At 38.1% G+C, this 22,381-nt stretch overlaps 2 protein-coding genes across 5 annotated transcripts; one reads left to right on the forward strand and one right to left on the reverse strand.

Moving 5' to 3' along the window:
- Positions 1-436: 436 nt before the first annotated feature.
- On the forward strand, positions 437-3,636 carry LOC107824481 (L-galactose dehydrogenase). The gene is made up of 5 exons (XM_016651257.2): positions 437-744; positions 1,206-1,434; positions 1,966-2,265; positions 2,722-2,850; positions 3,330-3,636. Exons 1-5 carry the CDS (start codon positions 569-571, stop codon positions 3,459-3,461), a joined length of 966 nt encoding a protein of 321 aa, XP_016506743.1. The 5' UTR covers positions 437-568; the 3' UTR covers positions 3,462-3,636.
- Positions 3,637-4,349: 713 nt separating this feature from the next.
- On the reverse strand, positions 4,350-15,884 carry LOC107824482 (putative protein S-acyltransferase 23). 4 transcript variants are annotated; one of them, XR_012707037.1, is made up of 13 exons: positions 15,466-15,884; positions 15,230-15,370; positions 14,315-14,427; positions 12,097-12,176; positions 10,217-10,380; positions 7,764-7,902; positions 7,569-7,668; positions 6,957-7,008; positions 6,797-6,874; positions 6,592-6,690; positions 5,940-6,128; positions 5,685-5,833; positions 4,350-4,879 (listed from the first exon to the last, which is right to left on the reverse strand). XR_012707037.1 is itself a non-coding variant. In XM_016651260.2 (13 exons), exons 1-13 carry the CDS (start codon positions 15,709-15,711, stop codon positions 4,691-4,693), a joined length of 1,629 nt encoding a protein of 542 aa, XP_016506746.1. In that variant the 5' UTR covers positions 15,712-15,884; the 3' UTR covers positions 4,350-4,690. The 4 variants fall into 4 exon arrangements, 3 of the variants coding, with proteins under 3 accessions (XP_016506746.1, XP_016506745.1, XP_016506747.1); XM_016651260.2 differs by having other exon boundaries at positions 5,940-6,018; XM_016651259.2 differs by having other exon boundaries at positions 5,940-6,018; positions 7,764-7,985; positions 10,213-10,380.
- Between the last annotated feature and the right edge of the window lie 6,497 nt (positions 15,885-22,381).

The raw sequence follows: 22,381 nt of genomic DNA on the forward strand, positions 1-22,381 counted from the left end.
CTACAACAACAACAAAGATTCTTTCTCATTTTGAATGGCATCTGCTTGTGCCTTGTAGCATTTCTTCGCGTTTTGGGAGATATGTTATTGAGGTTTCATTTCCTTGCTTGATTTCTAGCTAGTTTTCTTTGTTGCTTTATTTCTCAAGAAAAAGCTTTCAATTTCTCGAGTCAGTTAATAGCTTTGATACAATCTTCTATCTCGAAAAATAAATGAAAAAATTAGTAATTTTAACAAGTTATTCTAACCAAATGGGAAGTTAAGTCCCAACAAGCCATTTTCACTATATAGAAGGAGTAGCTCATTTTGTCCTTCAATCTCAAGCAGGCCCAAGAGTCCATTCCAATCAAAGATGGCCCATTATATTGCCCAAGAAAAGCCCAATAGTAGCCCATAACATGGAAAGATTCCTTTTCGTGTACCTTTCAATTTCCGAGTCAGCACCAACTGTTTCTTTTCCCGGAAAATCAACAACCAGATCTCTCATCCACTCACATTTGTCATCTTCCTACTGCAGTTCAGGAGAAAGTGAATCTTTCAGATTTCAAAACCCTAACACTCCCCTCAGATGGCAGCTCAGACATTGCAGCTCCGACCACTGGGCAACACCGGCCTCAACCTCAGCTCCGTCGGCTTCGGCGCTTCTCCTCTTGGCAAAGTCTTCGGCGATGTCTCCGAACAAGACGCCTTCGCCGCCGTCCGTGAAGCCTTTCGTCACGGCGTCAATTTCTTTGATACTTCCCCGTACTCAATCTCTCTCCTTCTCTTCTTTTCTTTGATAACAGATGCAAAGAGATATATCGCACTCACTACATTGGACTCTTTCACACATATAGTTAAATAAAATAAAAAAGAACAAATATATGTATATAGTTGAATTTTTTTAAGAAATATATCTTTATATAATATCAGCTTCCATGTTAGAGACTTTTCAGAAACTCACAGATATAGTTGAAATTGTTTTGCAAAAAAACATATTTTTATTTTACAAAATTGATGTTATAAATGAATAGTGGATATAGCACTATTGATTTAAATTTTTGGATCTGACTCTGCACGTTTGAATTTTACAAAGGAGCAGGTATCTCTGCATATGCTGATTTGAAATGTTGGTCCGCTTCGTGAATCATTTTGCTGTTGAATTCGAAATTGATATGTTAACCTGTGAAATTTTTCTTCATTTATTTAAATTGGTTATTTTTCAGGTACTATGGAGGAACGTTATCGGAAAAGGTACTAGGGAAGGCTTTGAAGGCTCTTGGAGCGCCTAGAGATGAGTACATTGTGTCAACAAAGTGTGGGAGGTACAAAGAGGGATTTGATTTCAGTGCTGAGAGAGTGACTAAAAGTATTGATGAGAGCTTGGAGAGGCTACAGCTTGATTATGTTGATATTTTGCAATGTCACGATATTGAATTTGGATCTCTTGATCAGGTGTTTTATTGATCACTTATGTTTGATTCTTCTCCACGATATTCTAGGAGTCTTCTTTACCTATGATTTCTCCTAACACTAATATTAAATAAGAAAGATTATTACTGGCAGGAGTAATACTTTTTACGAGTTTCCAATATGTAATTATTATTATTAGAAAACTGAGGACTCATGCTGAATTTAAATGTTTTGATCCTCGTACTTCGAATCTTTTTTCCTTCAAATTTCCTTCGAATTGAAGTGAGTATTAGTTTGTCCCATAGGTTCGTTAGTTGATTTGGTGACCTTATAAATTGCTTCTAATCTTTCCTCAACTTGTTATATTGATTACATATCAAATTACATGATATGTTCTCAGTGTTTTATGTATGGTTTTCAAAATTCTATCTTTTGGTGTGACATTATCCAAAAGGTAGTCTTTGTTTTGAACGTAAAATTTATAGCCCTCCTTTCCCCCCTTTCCCGCCTTGTCACAATTTTTTTTTGTGGAAATATGTAGATTTAGTGGCATTTTTCTTATGTCTTGAACAGATTGTTAATGAGACGCTTCCAGCCCTTCAGAAACTGAAGCAAGCTGGAAAGATCCGTTTCATTGGTATAACCGGCCTTCCATTGGGGATATTCACTTATGTGCTTGATCGGGTACCTCCAGGGACAGTTGATGTCATCCTGTCATATTGTCACTACAGTATCAACGATTCAAGTTTGGAGGATCTGTTACCATACCTGAAGAGCAAGGGTGTGGGTGTGATCAGTGCTTCCCCTCTTGCAATGGGTCTTCTTACTGAGGCTGGAGCTCCAGAGTGGCACCCTGCTTCTTCTGAACTTAAGGTCAGTTATTCATTTTTCACTTGACTAACATTATCCCCTATAAGAGCTTGGCATATTTGCTAAAAGTTCCCAGTTTAGATTAGTTACTGTACTATCTCTGCATTCTAATCATTTTTTTCCATCTGATCTGCTATTAACTGCAGGTTGCTTTAAACGTTTAGTTGTGATACTCGGACCAAAAATTAACTCCTTCAAGATATTGCTTATTGAAATTAAAACATACAGAAGATCTAGCTCAGAACAAGCAATTGACTTTTAATTCCATGGACTGCTTCTAAATTATGATGTTAGATGTCTTGTTTTCAACATGTACTTGGCCGTATCCACTCTCTCGGAGTTGTTCTTCTCTCCACTCTCTATGCTTCTTCCTGAATCTTTTCCAAAAGAAAACAACATAAAACTGGGTTTTCTTGGTTTTCTTACTAACGCATGTCTCTGCACACTTTTGCTCACCAGGCTGCCTGCCGAGCTGCCGTTGATCATTGCAAAGGAAAGGGAAAGAATATCTCAAAATTAGCCTTGCAATACAGTTTAGCAAATACCGATATTTCATCCGTACTAGTGGGAATGAAGTCCGTTAAAGAGGTTATCTTTTTCAATAGACATCCTCTACCTCTAATTCTTCATTTTATGACTCTTATGTCAGCTTATGAACTCGTGTTTTCTTCTTTTTTAGGTAGTGATATTGTTTATTACACTTTTCATAAAAAGGAATGGCTAGCTTAACTATGTTGCTGAAAGAAAAAAGAGTAGGAAACAAAATGATTACTTCATTGACGGATGAAAAATGGATTTACTTTCTTATACAGACTACAATTGGAAAACAAATAGTAGGATTAGGTAGAAAACCATGACCCTTTGATTAGGACCATGAGATTTTCTAAGTGAACAGAATTTTGAGCTGAAAGCTCAAGGATCAGAATTTTGCAACAAATGCCCGGCACAGTTTATCTAAGTGCTTAGCCCATGCATCCCTTTTGTATGGTTTTATGTTGGTCCTCTTGTGTGTCCACTCACATGTTTGTGTTCAGTGTCCTGATTCCTGATATATCTTTTACATGAAGGTGGAGGAAAATATAGCAGCTGCCCTGGAGCTAGCAACGACTGGGACGGATGAAGAAACATTATCAGAGATCACAGACATTCTGAAACCAGTGAAGAATCAGTCATGGCCTAGTGGTATCCAACAAAGTTGATTTTTTTGTCAGTTCAATGGGCTGTGAAGCAAGGTCTTGTGATTACCTTTGTTGTGCATGTTTATTTTCTCTTGGACATTTAAAAGTAGTCCAAGTTGAAGTTGTATGTTGTATTCTTTCTTTGAGCTTTTAACTATCAAAATAAATAAATAAATAAAATGTTGGCATTATTTGAGATGAACATCGTACCACTCTCTACTGAAAGAGAACCTTGAAAGTAGAAGTTTTAGCGGCTGGATTCATTTGATAAACTAGCGTGTGCGTTCTCTGTTCTTTCTTATCTGAGTAATAGGCCGTGTTAATGTAGCTGTAACTGTGCATGGCAGATCTCATCTACTGCAGACATTATGAAGTGGAGACTGGAAACTTATAGGACATAGCAGCAGTCCTTTATAAATACTTGAATTTATTATATTTCTTATGATGCGTGTATTATTTTATTATATACTGAAATATTGTGGTGATCCTAGTCGTTTTTCCCTGGTTACAGTTGATAGATATGTGCCTAGTTTATTCAAATGATTTAATTTGATAACATATCAATTGTACTCTCCCCGTCCTATAAAGAATGAGCAAATGTTAAAATACGAGGATCGATGCAGGTAGCTTACAGTATGAATTTGGATGTTATATTTTTTTTGTCCTTTTAAAAAGAGATCAACATATAATTAGAGACTGTAAAACTATTATGAATCAAAAGTTTTTATAGTTAAATATATTTGAAAAATCCCAGACGATACGTGTTGTTCTTTTGGAATAGCGGGAGGATCTTGTTTTGATTTTTCATTGCTAATGACTCATAGATAATATAGTATAATTACCCTTTTTAATCTTAAATACAAGGCAGTCTAGATTTGAGGTGTTATACAATTACTAATCACAATTATGTTGAATATTCAAATAACGGAAAATGAATATATAACTGCTTAATCGGAAGTAACTAGAACATGAAATGAAATTACAGTAAAGTTTCTCCTTGATAATACGTCTTTCACTCCTTCCGTTAATTGTCGAAAAATCTCCTCATCACTCGAACATTTGATACATGAAGATGTACAGAGAACAGTATCATTTCAATGCAGCAAGAGTTAGGGATTATATTTTCCTATAATATTGAGGGATGATCCTTTTTTTACAATGTGAATGTAAATATACCTGAGCACCTCGCATTCTTTTAGAAACACTGAAGAGCTCATATGGAAAATATATGCATCCACAGACCCTTGCTGCTATCTTGCAACGTGCTGCAGAGGTGGCCATGCGATCTCATCATCATTTGTGTAACCATTGATAAGGAAATCAGAGCAATTCTTTCGACATCCATGGTTATAAGGATTCCGGAACCTCCCATCTGGACCACGAAGATACCCATATCTAATAGCATTCGCCATTTCATTGGTTGTAATATTCCGAGCTATCTGCACACAAGGAAATAGTACATTGCCTCAATTCTCCAATCATTTATTGTGACACACAGGCAATATTCATAAAGGAAAGCTCCACTGCATCGACACTGATGACCTGTTGGGATACATCTTCAAGCCATTTCTCATAGAACACTATAGCAAGTTAGTAGGTTACTAAATCACTCATAACAGAGGGTAAGCCGACACATTAAACCCTCAGCCACCCAACACCTTTTTTCTCTTTAAAAGCTCTCATAAGAGATGAATTCACGCAAGTCAAGTTAGCCTGCCTAAAGGACAAGACTACCAACACATTCCATATCCAGCACCATCTCGTCCAAGACATTGGAAACTGCTTCAAATATGTCAAAAACTGTCTAAACAATCAATGATCTTACTGAGTATAGCTTCAAATTCACTATTATGAACATTAGAAGACAAGGCAGCTAAACTTATGCTCATTGGAAAGTCTCGAGTGCTTAATAACCCACCTACAGTTCTTTCAAATGGAGTCAAAAATTAGTTTCAGAAGCAAGTATACAACTGTCGATATAGATGGGATTTGGTTCATTATATTGACTAGTTTGGGAAATTTCATCCCCTTGGGATTTGGTTCATTATATTGACTAGTTTGGGAAATTTCATCCCCTTGTAAGGCCATTTATCACTTATTTTCTTTTGTTTGGTTGGTGGGTTTGGGGGGGGGGGGGGGGTTTGTTAGGGTTGACCTCTAAAGTGAATCATGAGCAAAGTATCTATAGGCTTCAGTTGTTTAACGACCAGGAAGGACAAGAAAACCAAGGAATCTAATCTATACCTGGGATATTTGTACTACACACAGAGTTACAGCAGCAATCAGAATAACCCCATCCATGAACAGAAAAGCGATTATACTGGGATACGCAAAGACAACATGATGTAACCAAGATTCATCATCTACCAATGATGGTACTGATGTCCAAATTCCTGCAAGAGGTAATAAGTTTATAGTTGTCTTAAGCAACCAGTGTCATTTTATTAGTATAAGCTACTACCAGTCTTAAAGACTAAAGATAAAGTGCTTTTAACATACTTTGGACAGCTACCGCAGCACCAATTATAGATGTCAAAGAACCCATGCAAAGGAAAACGAAGAAGTCCCACTTATTCCTCTGCAAGGTTCAGCAAGAATGACAATGAAATCAATGGTCAAAACTGCAGGAATTGAAGAAAAATACTTGCAAAACTCCTATAGCTTGGAATATGCAAGAATTGCCGTAATCTGCATTTAATGAGGAAGTCAACAAACTGATGCAAGACAGTCAAAAGGGAAAAAAAAAAAAAAAAAAAAAGGAATAAGAAACTAGATTGATGCCCGACAAAACTCAGAAGGGAAGCGTTATTGTAGTTATATAATTGCTGTAATCCACAGTTACAGGATTAGAGATTTATATCCCGCAAGCCGCATCAATAATATTAAATTCCATGGACCAAGAAACTCTTCAGTAGTATTAACGTAGTTTACAGAAGATGTGAGGAAACATAGGAGTGAAAACAGGAATATGAAGTAAAAAACAAAATACTAACACTCATTTGTATTGCATCTAACCAGACTGGTAGCCGCAAAGGACAAAACAAAAGGAAAAATCAGGTATCCAGTAAAAAAGAATTAGACAAAAATCAATGGCTAGCAGATTTTTGTATACTGTATATGTTCCTTTAGTAGCTTTTAAATAAGGTCATACCTTCCCCACGCAATTTGAGACCCAGGGACAATGATGATCGAATTGTTCAACACAACGGTTGCAAGTAGGACAGTGTTTTGACCGAACAGGTCGTATGATCTTGCATAAAAATGTTCAACGATCAACATTACAAAATGAATGCATCATCTAAAGGTAGTATATATCTTGTAGTAACAACTAAAAAGACTAGGTTTTTTTGAGAAACCTTGCAGGTGGGACAAAGCTGAGACCAGTTCCCAGTCCAGCTGGAAGTATTGTTCAGATCAATATTCAATAGTGCATCCTGGAAGAATCAGCTAACATCATTAAGTAAATTAGAAGATATTAAAATTGCTGTTGAATAAATCCAAAATGAGAGTGAATACCTGAGCATCAGGTTGACAAGTGACCCCTGTCTTGATGTAACCTGGATCTTTACTGCAAATGAGAATGAAACAATGATCTTTAGCTCCATAACGAGGCATGATAAGCCAAGTGCAGGCATATATTTACCAAAAAGAAACGCATAAGACAACATGTTTAAGTATAACTTTCAGGGCCAAGAATCCTGCCATAACGAGGCATGAGAAGCCAAGTGCAGGCATATATTTACCAAAAAGAAACACATAAGACAACACGTTTAAGTATAACTTTCAGGGCCAAGAATACTGCCACATAAACAAGCCCATTCATTTAAATCCAACATTGTACAGGACAAACTCCAAAAATCTATAACCAATGCCTAAGGATCATAGTGATATAAAGGACAAGAAAGAGCGCATTGATTGATTAGATGGTTCATCAATGATAGTGGCGAAAATGAAAGGAACAGGGGAAGGGAGGATGAAGCTTCTGATTACGTTGATATTTTAATAGAATAAAGCCCACAAAATTCCTATTGGCTTTAATACAATACGGGGTTTAGTACAATCTACAGAGTAAATTAAGTGGGCTTTGCTGCCTCAATATCATTCATGTAATTAAACAGGAGAAGTTACCTACTGCAACGCACTAACATCAGGAGCGCGCCAACTGCCAGGGAAGCAGCAGTCCATCCCCAAAGTGCAACAACAGCAGTAACTTTTGTAAGACCAGGAGCTAGTGAAAACAAGATCCAGTCCAGTAACAATTAGCAAGTTGCTGCCTCCAACTAGAAGAAAAAACAAAATACCACAAGAAGTACCATCACCCACCAAAGAGGACTGAACTGATGAAGAGAATGATGTTGACAACAACAACAGAGAATAGAATTGGAGCGTAGCCTTTTCCCCCCATTTTAGCAGGGAAAACATTGTCTTTCCACTGCTTTTGCAGTGAACGTTGGGCATTAGACTGCACAGAATTGAATTTCAGACTGTCATTCACACAAAATACTTCCAGCCTCAAGACACAGCTAAGCAGATGATAGATAATAACTGCATAACAATAGATAGAAGGATCAGCATGGTTCTTCAAAATGGTAGGATGACAGATGACCTAATTTTCTTAGCCGCTAAACTTTTTTAATAGTTTTGTGTTTGTTTGGGGGGAGAAGGATGTTGAAATTCTAATATAAACTGATTGAGCAGCAACCCGGAAAGTAGTTATCAGAAAAAGAGTAACTACTAAGGAGAGTTAAGCATTAAACTTTCAGAAAAAGTAGGATGACCTAATAAAATCTTCACCACTGAGTCTTTTTAGAAAGTCAAGAAAATATTAAGAATACTGCACTGAGTGTACATAATGATTACATTACAACAACAATAACATCACGTCTCAATTGCAAGCTAGTTGGGGCCAGCTATATGAATACTTACTATACGTTTCGCTTCAATTGATTATGTTAGCCATGAGAAAAATAAAGGATATTGTGCAGACTATTCTAAAAATCATGTCATAAATAAAGAATTCCAAGAATTAGGAAACTTTCCTTATTTCGTGCAGCACAAGACTCCTATATGTTGTTAACTAACCTTTTCGGTTTTCATATATTTAAGTTCGTTGTAGTGGGTGATGGTTGAGGTTCTATTGCCAACTGATAATGCAGCCTTTGACAATTTAATTATATCACACGCAACAGAAGGTAATAAAATCAGCAAATCATAAGAAATCTGGTAGCATAATCTCATAAAAGTATAATGTTTGCAACAAAAATGAAACTGAAAGCATGTAAGCATAAATCTCAGAGAAGCATCCAAGGATGTAGCCTAGGGGTCAATTAAGTGGGAGGAGAACCATGAGGTCTCAGTCCAAATCCCAGTGGAGGCAAAAAACACTAGGTGATTTCTTCCCATCTGTCTAAGCATTGGTGGGCAGAGTTACCCGGTACTTGTGCTGGTGGGTAACAGGTATCCGATGGAATAGTCGAGGTGCTTGCGCAAGCTGGGCCCAAACACTACAGTCATACAAAAGAAAATCCCAGAGGAATCACCAAGGATGAGCAGTGAGCACCTTATTTGCTAGCTCTCATTTATTGCATTTTAGAGGACCCACCATTCCACATCTGAACTACATAATGCCAAATGCAACCATGCCAAACTTTCTAGCTTTGGTAATGATGCAGCAACATATAATAAGTCAAATTTCAATGCAAACAGCCAGGACTGCCTTTTCCAATACAGTGTCATGTGCTACCAGAACACTGCAGGCGCTCCCTCTTTCATTGCGGCAACCAGAAAAGGTAAAAGGTTTTATCCTGATACAATCCAACAATTTTTTTAACACCTCACAAGGCAATCATTCTTCTGTGCAAGGGATATGATGAAACTGGAACTTACTCTGCAAGCTTTATGAGTTTCATCATGCTAACTTCCCTTTTCCATCTCAAAAATCTCATGGGATAAGAGCCACAAAAGTAGAGCAGTATATGTGTTACAATAAATGAATTCACCTTTGATTCAAATTGTGCATCATATGAAAAGAGTAGGAGGTGAAGCACAAAAACTAGAGATGGCCAATGCATTAACATATCCTGAAACATGCTCACAAGCATTATTTCACTATGAATTATTAGGTTCGCCATGAGTTTGAGAATTTATAGTTTGAAGAAGCTTTTACCTTTTGGAATCATAAATTGGACGCCCCATTAGTTTAGAGTCTTTAGACATCCATTCTTCTCGTAACAAAATGAATTAAAACCACTTGTACAAAGTATTTAGCTCAAGAAAGATTAACCCAGAAACATTCAATTAAATAGCAGGACCACTTAGAAGTGAATCAAAATGATCTTCATCATCTCTAAGGTATTTATTTGAGACTTGAAATCCATGACAGTCCAAGTCATCCATGCAAATTATGGATTTCAGCAAGAATCCAAATTCAATCATTTAACGAAAAAGTCGTTCCAAATTCATCACAAATACCCGCCCAGCAACATGACCCCCACCCCCAAAATCCCTATTTACAAAGAAAAGGAAAAACATACATACATGAATATAAAAGGATCATCATATTATTGCATAACCCAGCACGTCAGATAACAAAATCTTCACAATAGTACTATTTTCCTTTTGGGGGGATTAAGATAGCACCATATGTTATATATAATCTCATTCGTCATCGTACTCGGATACAAGCAACCACACACAGAACTTCTAGGCAAATCTTTCAATTCTTCAGAAACTGTCACTATGGGCAATAGATAATTTCTATACAAAGAGTTACCTACAAGTATAAGTGCTATTTGCCGATGACCTTTATCAGATGCAAGCTCTGCAGGAGTAAATCCAGCCTTATCTTTGACTGTTACGTCCTCCTTTGTGCCTGCATGTACAAGTAAAGTGCAAGCCTCTGCATTTCCTCTTAATGCTGCCCAATGCAAAGGAGTGCAACCTGCAAATGTTTGAAGAATCAGCATTATACAACTATGTTTGTGCTTCGAAACAATAATTTGATGTCCGGATGTATATACATAGCAATTAGTATAGTCAATCAGTAAAAACTTAGTTAAAATAAAGATCAACCAAAACCTCTTCCAGATAAAGCATTTTTTACATCATGGTCACAACCCTCGAGGAAAAAGTGAGTAATTAAACCACAGGTGAAGCCAATAAGATACTTGTTTTTTTTGGATGACAGAGAAATCCATCTACAGCCAACCTTAGGACCAACTACAGCCTTTTGGATAAGCTTAATGGATCCCCCCCCCCCCCCACCGTTCTCCATTTAAATATCAAGCTTAGTTCGCATAGCTCAGGGCCCGAACCTGTGACCTAAGTCACAAGCAACCTTTTTCACTTGAACTAAGCCCTGGGGGATAAAGCTGATGGGATACTAGTCCCAAACTTTCAGATATGTCCCTGCCAAAATCTTAGAACGCTGCAATGGAAAGATAGGGCCCATGCATTAATGGAGGAATGATAAGCAATTCCACCCCAAAAGAAAAAAACAAGAACCGCAAACCACATTCTAAGTCTTCCAAAGGTCCATCCCAGAAAAACTCATAAAATCCCAATCATTTTTTTCAAATCAACAAGAAGACATGCTCAAAGAAGTTCTGGAATTCATTCTCCACTTAGTAAATACCCTTGATAGCTTGCTCCAAACCAACAACTCAATATCCAATTCTTCACACAAAAGTCCTGTTGTGTTACTTTCCTCACACATCTTCCTATTTAGATGTCAGTTGAATTTGGAAGACTTCAATGAACAACATATATGTGCACTTTCTCATCAGTACGTAAAAGATTCATTCATGCATCAAAAGTCTAGGACTAAGTAAGCGCATGTATTAAAAAAGGTAGCCCTTCCTTATAGAGTCCAATCATATAACATGTCTATGATATTTATGCAGTTTTGAGCACTGAGATTCATTAAAAAAAATTCTTTTTTGGATAAGTAAGATTTATTAAATGTTCAAAGGCCATTATGATATCATGATTCCCTTCTTATTAAAAAAAAAGATGTAATGATTCACTAAAGAAGGAAGGAACCGGAATCTGATAATTAATCCACGTAAGAGGATTGTCATAGCAACAAGGACAAAACAATCAAAAGATGATAAAGTTTACGGTTTTGACCTAGATCACATGAAATTCAAACACTTGCTTTCTTCAAGCAAAAGGAGGGGCATTCAGCCCCAAAATTCAAACCCTTGTTTAAACTATTAAACAGTAGTTTCCTGGAAACTAACAAAACACAAACTCATTCCTTTAACAAAGTATAAAATTTATGCAGAAACCATCAATTTATTAAAAGAAGCACCACAAAACAAAATAATAAATTGCTTATCATCTCCATCTAGAATCCAAACATTGACAAGAGAAGAAATTATTAGACACTTCAACTTACATTTCATATTAACTCAAGTATTTTTTTTTATAAGACATTTACACAACCATAACTGTTGCATAACATCGACTCTGAAGCAACATTATGGAACACATCAACTTCAGTGCTGCATCTATTATTTCAATCTCCATCAAATTGTTATAATTGATGACTATGATTGGTTCAGGCCACGTGTATTAAAAACGTCTCCCTAACTTGCAAAAGCACTACATATAGACCAAAGAATTTAAGAAAACGGTACATTCAATATAAACATACCATCTTTATCTTGTCTCCCTTGGAAAGCATCTCTGAATAGAAGTAACCTAATTGTATCACCAAATCCCTTGTATGCAGCCCTAGTTGGAAATACCAGAGAAAATGCTTATGGGAAAATCATAACGTAATGGAACTGCTGCCAGAAAATAATATAAAGAACTAACACAAAGATCAACTCACTAAACACTAATTTTTAGATTCTACAAACCAACACCAGAGGGCAAGAACTGTGTCTGGAAATGCTTGATAAAACAAAATTTTCACTGTCCAATAGGGAATGCGGAATGCCCCAAATTGCATGCAATACCAGGAACAAAAGATTTAAGATACTTGGAGTAGAAAGGCACACCAAAGCTTGAAAAATGAAGACTACGTCAAAATCAAGAGTGTTATACAATGTCAATCAATGATTTCTTTGAGAAGGATGTAAATCAATGATTCAATCTTGCTGTTTAGAGTTGATGACATGAAACTACTAATAGGAAGTTAGGAACAAGCATAAAGAAAGAGGGAAAAGTACCAATCCAACTATAACAAAAGCCAGAAAACATGGACACCAACTTTACATATCCAAGCCATACTTGAGTCTTAATGTTACACACCACTAAGACATGTGTGCAACACCAATCCACCGAGTTGGGACCTTCATCACCTTACTCTCATTCTACAACTAAAAGCAACACTTCTTCCCCAGTTTACTGTCTTACGTTTATTAAATGGACTCTTTTAAAGAAGTTTAGGAGTTACTTTGTACGACGCACAGCTTCTGACCAGATAACCCGTCAACTCTTTTTCTTTTATTCGAGCAATTGCGAAATCAGAAAGAAAGAAGAAGAGACATCCATATTAGATTTAGGCACAGTATAGCGTTTACGACCTTTTAGTCATCGGAATTATTTTGGTAATTTCTGATTGACAAATGGCCATGGAAGCTTATATGGGGAACCAAACTCCCTATAAAAGTAATTGGTTTTATCTGGACAAGCCTGTATGAAGCCTGTCTTAGTCAAGACAACCTCAGAAGAAGAAGCATTCCGACAGTGAACAGATGTTTTATGTGCCAGGAGGAATCTGAGAGTGTGAGACATCTATTTCTTCAGTGCACAGTAGCAGCTGACATATGGAACATGTTTTTATCAGTTTTTGGACTTGCCTGGGTCATGCCTTACAGTATCAAGGATGCTTATGAGAGCTAGTGCTCATGGAGAGTTGGGAAATCCATCAAAAAAACTTGGCAAATGGTGCCTGCTACTATTTTTTGGTGCATCTGGAAAGAGAGAAATCGCAGATGTTTTGATGGGATTTCAACTCCTAATCACTCGCTTAAAGCAACTTGTCTAATCAATTTATTTACTTGGTTCAACCAGGCCCCTGTAACTTGCTTTGAATCTTTTTTGGATTGTGTCTGCTCCTTAGTTATTCAGTAAGTTTTTGCATATGAGCAGCCACACTTTTGTTGTATATTTTTGCTATGCATCTTCTTGATGCCATTTAATGAAATTATCTTACTTCATCAAAAAATTATTTTCGTAATTTCTATTGTAGGCTGAATGACTTGAATCTATTATTTGTGATAGTAGAATCTATGGAATAGATGGATTTTGTTTTTGTGTTGTAATCTGATCATTCTAATGTTTCTTCTTGGAACCAACGCTGGAGCAACTCCCACGGACATGTAAAACTTCCATGTTTTTGCTTCCCTGACTATCTGCTACTTAGAGTGGTAAAGGATCTTCTCCTAAGATTTTTGGTTTAACATATTCAAAATATTTGACTCTTAAACTTCTCAGGATCATGTCACATGCTTAACTAACTTTACCTAGACTGCCCGGAGCCAGCAGAAAACAGGTTCCAATATAGTAATTAGTTTCTGATCATTGTGTAGCGAGATGCACAAAACTAAAATAAATAATTGCAAATAAAGAGGAGGATATCTTGGAATTGATATGTTTGTTCAGAATTCATGATTAGGAACGGAAGCCAGATCTCAGGCAAGGCAATAAGCAATATCCGTACATAGGAGGATAATTTCAATCCCATCAAAACTACAAGTGAACTTGCCATGAAACTAACACAGACCACAAACACATCCAGAGATCAGAATGAAAATATAGCAAGGTGTCATGAGAAAAATTGCCATTTGGAAATCAAGAAGATGATGTATCTGCAACTCAAAACCGAAAACTCATACTATAAATGCTGGGGTTGCTAATCATACCAGTGAAGAGGGCTCCTCCCATCATTATCCGGTACATTAAGGTCAGCCTGATACTTTGCAACAATGTGATTTAGAAATGCTGTTTGTCCATATTGAGCTGCAACATGAACTGCCTGTAAAGGAAGAATGCATACTTCAACAGTTGATATAAATGAAAAAGCACCTTCAAGAAAAGCCTCATCAAAGAAAATTAGTTTCTAGAAGGCTCTAAAATCAGAGTTTCACCCTGTCAAAGATTTGATTTATGTAATACATCATGCTTTCTAGGTTTGTGAAAATAGAAGATGAGTAATGATCAAGAGAAAGCGGGAGAACGAGAAGCCCATAACTAAGGAGGAAGAAACTAAGATAAAGAAGATATTAGGAATAATTAAGGCAAATATACTCCATCTGCCCCAAGTGTCCCAGCAGATACAAGTCTAGGTTATGGATCCTTTATTTCATTGAAAGCTTACACGTGGAGATTAATTTAACCAAAAAAATAAAGTCCTTTTAATTCAAAGAGTCTGAACCAAATTGAGTTTTAGTTTTTCCACTATGTGTTCCCAGCTACAACACTCCTCCATTCATAAAAAATATCAGCTAGGAACCTTGTTAATTCTATTGCATCAAACTGGGAGCTGTAGATTCATAATCTAAAAGACTTAACATACACAGATAAAGCTTGTTCAGTTGGCAAGATTACAATCTCAAACTCTTTCAAACTTGTAAATCATTTTGACTTTGGATGTTGATCCTAGATGCAAGAGAGAAAAATCTAAAGGAGCTTAACTCATAGGGATTCAAAACTAAAGATGACAATAAAATGAGTTATAGGAAAATTACCAACTTATACAGATAAATTTGAAAATATCAACAACAATACCATAATTATGATTAGTTGGACATTACGAGTAAAGAATGTACTCTAATTACCCGATAACCATTAACATCAGCAGCCTCAACCCGCGCACCATTCTGCAACAACACATCAGCAGCAGCAATTGAGCCCCGCACTGCTGCCCAATGCAATGCAGTCTGCCCCGCATTGTCGGTCGCATGGACATTGCCTCCGTGCTACACACACCACCAAATAAAAAAACACCAAAATTTACCTCCAAATGAAAAAACTTAGATATTCTCAATATAAAAAAGAAAACAAAGGATAGTACCTCGATGATATATTGGACAATATCAACGAAGTTGTTGAGAGCAGCCCATTGAAGTGCGTAATATCCGTTGCCGTCCGGCTGGTAAACGGAAACGCCGTCAATTTCAACGAATTTTCGGAGTTTGTCAAAATCTCCGTAAGCGGCAGCAGAGTAAACATCGATTATGGCTGGTTCATTAGGGTTTTGAAAACCCGAGTTCTGTTGATCGTTGGAGTCGAATACGATTTCGATTTCTGAAGAAGCCATTGATCTGGTAGTTCAAAATTCTGGATCGAAGTGTTGTTGAGGGTAGTTATTAGTTCATTCTGTTGCTGTGAACTTTTTTTTCTGCATTTACTGGGGAGGGTGGATTTCATTTAAAGCACAGTATTCAGGCGCCTGGATTTGTCAGTATGTTTATTACTCTACGGCTGCTGCACGCGCGGAATATTTACAACATCAACTAAAGATAAATCCAAATTAAGATTTGCATTCGGAATTGAACGAATTAACTAGAATATATATTGCATCATTAGTTTTTGTTATTGTTTGGTCCATCATATTGCAATTGGGATACAATTTAATTGTTGATCCTAAATTATGTACATTTATTTTCCAAAATTTGATATTTAGAAGGATATCGAGTTAGATCAAACTCGTCTAAACATAAGAGATTCAAGTCGTCATGTCTTAGACTAAGGTTTGATATCCGTTTATTATGCAAGCTTTGTCTAAGACTAAGCTTTGTCTATACAAAACCCAAATCATATTCATAGTCCTCCTCCTCCTTGTTGTTATCTATGTATAAAATAAAGAATGGATAGTGTCCTCCCCATGTTGGTTAATTCTTCTTTCTTTACGTTTGCATGTGGGAGCTGGTATATTTGCTGTTAGTTGGCCATTTATTGTGTTCTTCTTGGCACGGTAATGACAATTATGTTTGGTCAGAGATTACGAGTATTGTAAAGCTCAATTTTATGTCTACAATGAATTGATGATGACATTAATGAAATCTGTAAGGATATAGTAATGATACTTGATTTCTATCAGATGGTGTATATGCAACAATATAATAAACTTCTCTAAAATTCAAATTAAACATTTGTCTTCTCGAGCATGGCTTTCTAATCATTGGAGATTATTTGCACTCAAACCATAGGTTCAAAGTGAAATTTTACGTTTTTAGCACTTTATTGTATTTTTCACAGGGAAATTTCATGCATACCTTTAGGGGTGTACATCGGTGAGTAGGATCAAACCAATGGAGTCGGATTTATAAATATATAAACCAAATCAAACCAACAAAGAGGGATTTTTCAATCTCGGATTTTTTGGATTTTTGGTTTTTCCCCAGTAAAGTTTTCATAGCACAAATATGTAACTCGTGCTCTAAATATTTCTAAATATAGCAATGTACTATAATATTCAATAACAAAGATAAGAAAATCACATAAAATAAATATTGTTAATTAATAAATCATAATAAAAATGAACATAATCTAAAAGTACTATATAAGTCATGCTAAAATAAGTACATCTAATAAGTACTATTAATTACATGACTAAGCACTAAAGAAAAAGATAAACTAAATTATGTATTTTCATTATAAACCAATGCAAAATTAAAAATATATATCCAACACTATTGTCATTTCTAGTATTGAATTGAATTTGTTTTATTAGCATTAGTATTGATTTGAACTTTATTTGAGTTACTACATTTATGAGCTATTGTATAGGATAAAATATGTCTATATTAAATGATCGTATGAGGAAGTGACACGTGGAGCCGAAGAAAGACAAAAGATAGTTGAAACCGAAGGCAACGATCCCGTCAGTTCCCGAAGAGAAAGATACTCATAAAGATGAAATAAATGTCTACCACCCAGTAGCATTTAATGAGGAATATTCTACATCATTAAGTACACGGCCCGTTACAAGGAATATGGCATTCACTCCTTGCCGTTACACATTCTTCAATGGCCCTCATAATTGACTTTAAAGGGGGCTTGATCCTAGGACCTTGTTCCTTAAGTGCAGCTATAAATAGTGAGCTATGTTATCATTGTAAAGAACACGAATTTTCTGACAAACATATGCTACACTCTATTCAAAGCTCAATATAATTTTATCTTCTTGTTTATTGATATCATTGTTGTTGTGCCCGGAAGCCTTACTCCCGGAATTGCTATTTTTGCTATTTTATCTCCATCTCAAGGCTAAGTATTATATTTTAGTCTAATTCATCTATTATTTCAGGATCAAATTAATTCACTTGTCTATAAACTACGTATAAATTTAACTGTACCGTTTTACGGGTAAACAGTTTGGCGCCCACGGTAGGGCTTAGACAATTGTGTAATTAAGTTGGTCCCCTTGCCTCTTTTACTAACATGTTTGATTATTTGTTCTTAACAGAAAATCATAGAAAATGGCAGATAATAGTGTTAACAACACACACAATCTTGAGGCCCAAGGAAATCAGCCTCAGCACGAGAATTCAATCAGCGATACCCGCAGTGAGGGGAACGAAGCAACATTGGTCCACGGAAGGCAATACCCACGACATGTTCGAGAGGTGACTCTTGATGATGCTGAATAAGAGCACGTTGTCGAAGCGGTAAGGGTGTTGCAGGAGCAACAGGAGGCCATTTTAGGTCATCTCACACGGCAGGATAAGGTTATGACAGAGCTGAAACAGGCGTTATTGGGTGCTTCCAATAACGCAAATGGACGAGGCTCAGCTCCTCCTGGTGCTCCCGCAAATCAAATAACGCAGAGGGTCAATAACATCACCTCGAGGGGCGAGGTCGGCTTCGCTGGGGCCGGGGGGAGTGAGTCTGGTCACAACAATGAGAGTGATCCCTTCAAAAATGAACTCATATGGTTAATGAGGGAAGTGAACGCCCGCATTGACCAAATTCCGGGCGCACCACCAATACTGAAGGGGCCAGGCTCGAAGAAGTACACTCAGCTGCCGTACAAACCAAGCGCGGCACCAGAATTGATCCCAAAGTGGTTTAAAATTCCTGACGTGCCGAAATATGATGGGACTTCAGATCCTTAGGAGCACATCACCACCTATACTACGTCGGTGAAGGGGAACAATTTAGCTCCCCATGAGATCGAGTCGATTTTGTTGAAGAAATTCGGAGAGACTCTTACGAACGGAGCCTTGACGTGGTATTCGCTTTTGCCCAAGTATTCCATAGATTCCTTCGAGATGCTCGCGGATTCTTTCATTAAGGCCAATGTTGTGGCCATAAAGGTACAGGCCCGAAAGGCTGATATTTTCAGGATTGCACAAGGAGAGTCCGAGTTGCTGCAAGAATTTGTAACCCGATTCCAGAAAGAAAGGATGTTACTACCGGTCGTTCTGGATGAATGGGCGACTGAAGCATTCACCAATAGTTTGAATCTGAGGAGTTCCGATGCTTCCCAAAAGTTGAAAGAAAGCTTGCTCGAGTTCCAAGCGACAACTTGGGTGGATGTTCATAACTGGTACAAATCGAAGATAAGGATTGAAGATGATCAGCTCGGTTTCCTGGCATCGGCTAAGGGTCGGGAGAAGAATAAAGAGAAATCAAAAGATGATTTTGACACAGATCAAGCGGGCCGAAGGACGCGACTGAGGTTTTCAGTCGGCAGATAGGTTCGTTACCGATAGAAGAACTTATCGCGATCGGAACAATAAATCGTTACATGACAAGAAAACGTCAGGTTCTCGAGATTCTTCCTACCCCAGACTTTCAGAATATAACTTCAACTTCAGTATAGTAGAGTTGGTGTCGGCTATGAGAAATATTAAGGAAGCACGGTTCCCAAAGCTGATAAGATCCGATCCCAACCAAAGAGATCTTAATTTGTGGTGCGAATACAATGGGACAAATGGTCACCGGACCGGGGACTGCTGGCATCTGCGCAAAGAGGTGGTGATACTGCTGAAAAATGGCCATCTCAAGGAATTTTTAAGTGACCAGTCTAAAAACAATTATCGTCGCAATCGTGATAACACGGAGCCCTCAAAAGCAGGAGAAGACCCCCCCCCCTCCCCCGCTTGACGATCAACATGATTTTCGGGGGAAATGAGATTAATGGGGTTACGTCTCGGCGGCAAAAGAGACGAAGGTATCAGTAACCCATAGCAAGAGGCTCCGGGAAGTCGTTGAAGACGACATCACCTTCACGGAGGAGGACGCAGATGGATTATTGCTACTGCATAACGACGCATTAGTAATTTCTTTAAATGTATTATATTTTAAAATCAAACGTGTTCTGGTGGATCCAGGGAGCTCGGCCACGAATGTCGAATGGGTGATGAAGACAGCCCTTTTCGAGGTGGTGGATGGTGATATGGGTTACAATGTTATCCTGGGAAGACCATGGTTGCACGAGATGAAGGTTGTGCCATCGACATATCACCACTTGCTGAAATTCCCAACTCCCGAGGGGTCGGAGTCTTATCAGGTGCCAAGATATTTCCAGGTACTAGAAGAGACGGACGCAACAAAATCCATAGTGGAAGAGCTTGAGCAAGTCGCATCATTCGAAAAGTTCATGGAGAGGAAATCCCACTTGGGGACAGGACTGCACCCCGAGCTCAGGTCTGGATTTATTGAATTTCTTAAATTTAACGTCGATTGTTTTGCGTGGTCGCATGCGGACATGACATGTATCCCACTGGAAGTGGTCATACACAAGCTAAGCTTGGATCCCAGCATTCCTCCAGTAAGATAGAAAAAACATCCTATTGCCGAGGCAAGAAACAAATTTGTCAAAGAAGAGGTAACTCGCCTACTTGATATGTTTCAATCCGAGAGGTAAAGTATCCAGGCTGGCTAGCTAACATAGTAGTAGTTCCAAAGAAGAATAATAAATTTCGCATGCGTGTAGACTATAAGGACTTGAATAAGGCGTGCCCAAAGGACTCGTTCCCATTGCCAAACATTGATCAAATAATTGATGCAATGGCCGGGCATGAGTTAATGAGTTTCCTCGATGCTTACTCCGGGTACAACCAAATTAATATGAACCCGGAGGAACAGGAAAAAATTTCGTTTATAACGAATTTCGACACATATTGCTATAATGTGATGCCTTTCGGGTTAAAGAGCGTTGGGGCCACTTTCCAGCGGCTCGTAAACAAAATGTTTGAAAAATAAATAGGGAAAACCATGGAAGTCTATATAGACGATATGCTTGTTAAGTCTTTGAACGCAAGTGATCATCTTAAGCACTTGCAAGAAACTTTTGACATCATAAGGAAACATAACATGAAGCTTAACCCCAAGAAGTGTGCGTTCAGGGTCAGCTCCGGCAAGTTTATAGGATTCCTGGTATCACAAAGGGGAATTGAGGTTAACCCCAATAAAATCAAAGCCATCGAAGACATCCCGGGCAAGCTATCAAGCGTAAAAAAAGTTCAAAGGATCACGGGGAGATTGGCCGCTTTGAGCAGGTTCATTTCCCGGTCTTCAGAGAAATGCCATCATTTCTTCTCGTTACTCAAAAAGAAGAACAACGTCGGACCCCGAAATGTCAGCAAGCTTTGAGGGGTTTGAAAAGGTACTTGTCAAGTCCTCAATTATTATCGAAGCAGGAGGAAGGCGAAAAGATGTCAATCTACCTAGCAATTTTAACGGGAGCAGAAACTCATTACCTACATTTGGAGAAGTTGGCCTTAGCCCTCGTAGTCGTCGCTCGGAAGCTAAAACCTTTTTTCCAATGTCATATGATAGTTGTGGTGACCACCTTTCCCCTACGGAATATCCTTCATAAACCCGAACTTTCGGGTAGGCTGGCCAAATGGGCCATCTAAATGAGTGAATTTTACATAGAATATAAACATAGGACTGCGATTAAGTCACAAGTTTTGGCCGACTTTGTGGTCGATTTCAGTCTGGGACTATTACCTCTGGCTATCAGAGAAGCCGTGATGGTGTCAGAATCGACATCAAGAGTTTGGACCCTATTTACGGGTGGAGCTTCAAACGTACAAGGGTACAAGCTCGGCATAGTATTAACCACGCCTTCAGGAGAAACCCTAAGGCAGGCCATAAGAATGGTTCCTCTAACTAACAATGAAGCGGAGTTTGAAGCTTTGATTGCAGGGCTCGAATAGGCCCGGGGACTAGATTTTAAGGTCATCGAAATCAAATGCGACTCCCAGCTAGTGGTAAATCAGGTCTACGGGATTTCCAAAGTCAAAGAGGAACGAATGCAACAATACGTAGTGAAGGTCCATGCTCTGCTTGCTCAATTCCGGGAGTGGTCAATCACGCATATCCCGAGGGAAGAAAATGCAGAAGCATACGCATTAGCTAACCCGGGCTCGTCAATGAAAATGAAGGGACCGGACTCCGGTATGGTCGTATAACTTATGCACTCGGTCCTGGATGCAGACAGCTACTGCGAGGTAAATGTGACTAATTTGGTCTGGGACTGGAGGAATGAGATCATTGATTACCTCGAGCACGGAAAGTTGCTTGAAGATCCCAAGGCATCCCCGACATTGCGCGCTAAAGCAACGCAGTATAGTTTTAAAGGAGGCCAATTATACAGGAAAACTTTCCAAGGCCCGCTGGCCCGATGTTTGGGAGCCTCTGAAGCTAATTATGTTATGCGAGAAGTCCATGAGGGGGATCAGTGGAAATCATTCGAGCGCATATTCCTTAGTACTAAAATTGGTAAGGACAGGATACTATTGGCCCCGAATGGAACAAGACACCAAAGCCTTTGTTCACAAATGCAATAAATGTCAAAGTTATGCACCATTGGTACATCAACCAGCAGAATCATTGCACTCGATTTTGTCTCCATGGCCGTTTATAAAGTGAGGAATGGATATCACCGGACCATTGTCGCCGGCCCCTAGTAAGGTAAGGTTTTTTTTGATTTTAAGTGACTATTTTTCTAAGTGGGTTAAAGCAGGTCCTTA

This window comes from Nicotiana tabacum, unplaced genomic scaffold (genome assembly GCF_000715075.1).
Source record: "Nicotiana tabacum cultivar K326 unplaced genomic scaffold, ASM71507v2 Un00001, whole genome shotgun sequence".
In the NCBI taxonomy this organism is placed as follows: domain Eukaryota; kingdom Viridiplantae; phylum Streptophyta; class Magnoliopsida; order Solanales; family Solanaceae; genus Nicotiana; species Nicotiana tabacum.

Bases quoted from the DNA above. Each gene is read 5' to 3' on its own strand.
- LOC107824482 (XM_016651259.2), bottom strand. From the start codon at position 15,711: ATGGCTTCTTCAGAAATCGAAATCGTATTCGACTCCAACGATCAACAG. The intron at 15,371-15,465 runs GTACTATCCTTT...TGGTGTGTGTAG, and splicing joins TTGTCCAATATATCATCGAG to CACGGAGGCAATGTCCATGC. The intron at 7,986-10,212 runs GTAACTCTTTGT...ATTGTTATGCAG, and splicing joins AATAGCACTTATACTTGTAG to TTATTATCTATCATCTGCTT.
- LOC107824481 (XM_016651257.2), top strand. From the start codon at position 569: ATGGCAGCTCAGACATTGCAGCTCCGACCACTGGGCAACACCGGCCTC. The intron at 1,435-1,965 runs GTGTTTTATTGA...TGTCTTGAACAG, and splicing joins AATTTGGATCTCTTGATCAG to ATTGTTAATGAGACGCTTCC. The intron at 2,851-3,329 runs GTTATCTTTTTC...TTTTACATGAAG, and splicing joins GAATGAAGTCCGTTAAAGAG to GTGGAGGAAAATATAGCAGC.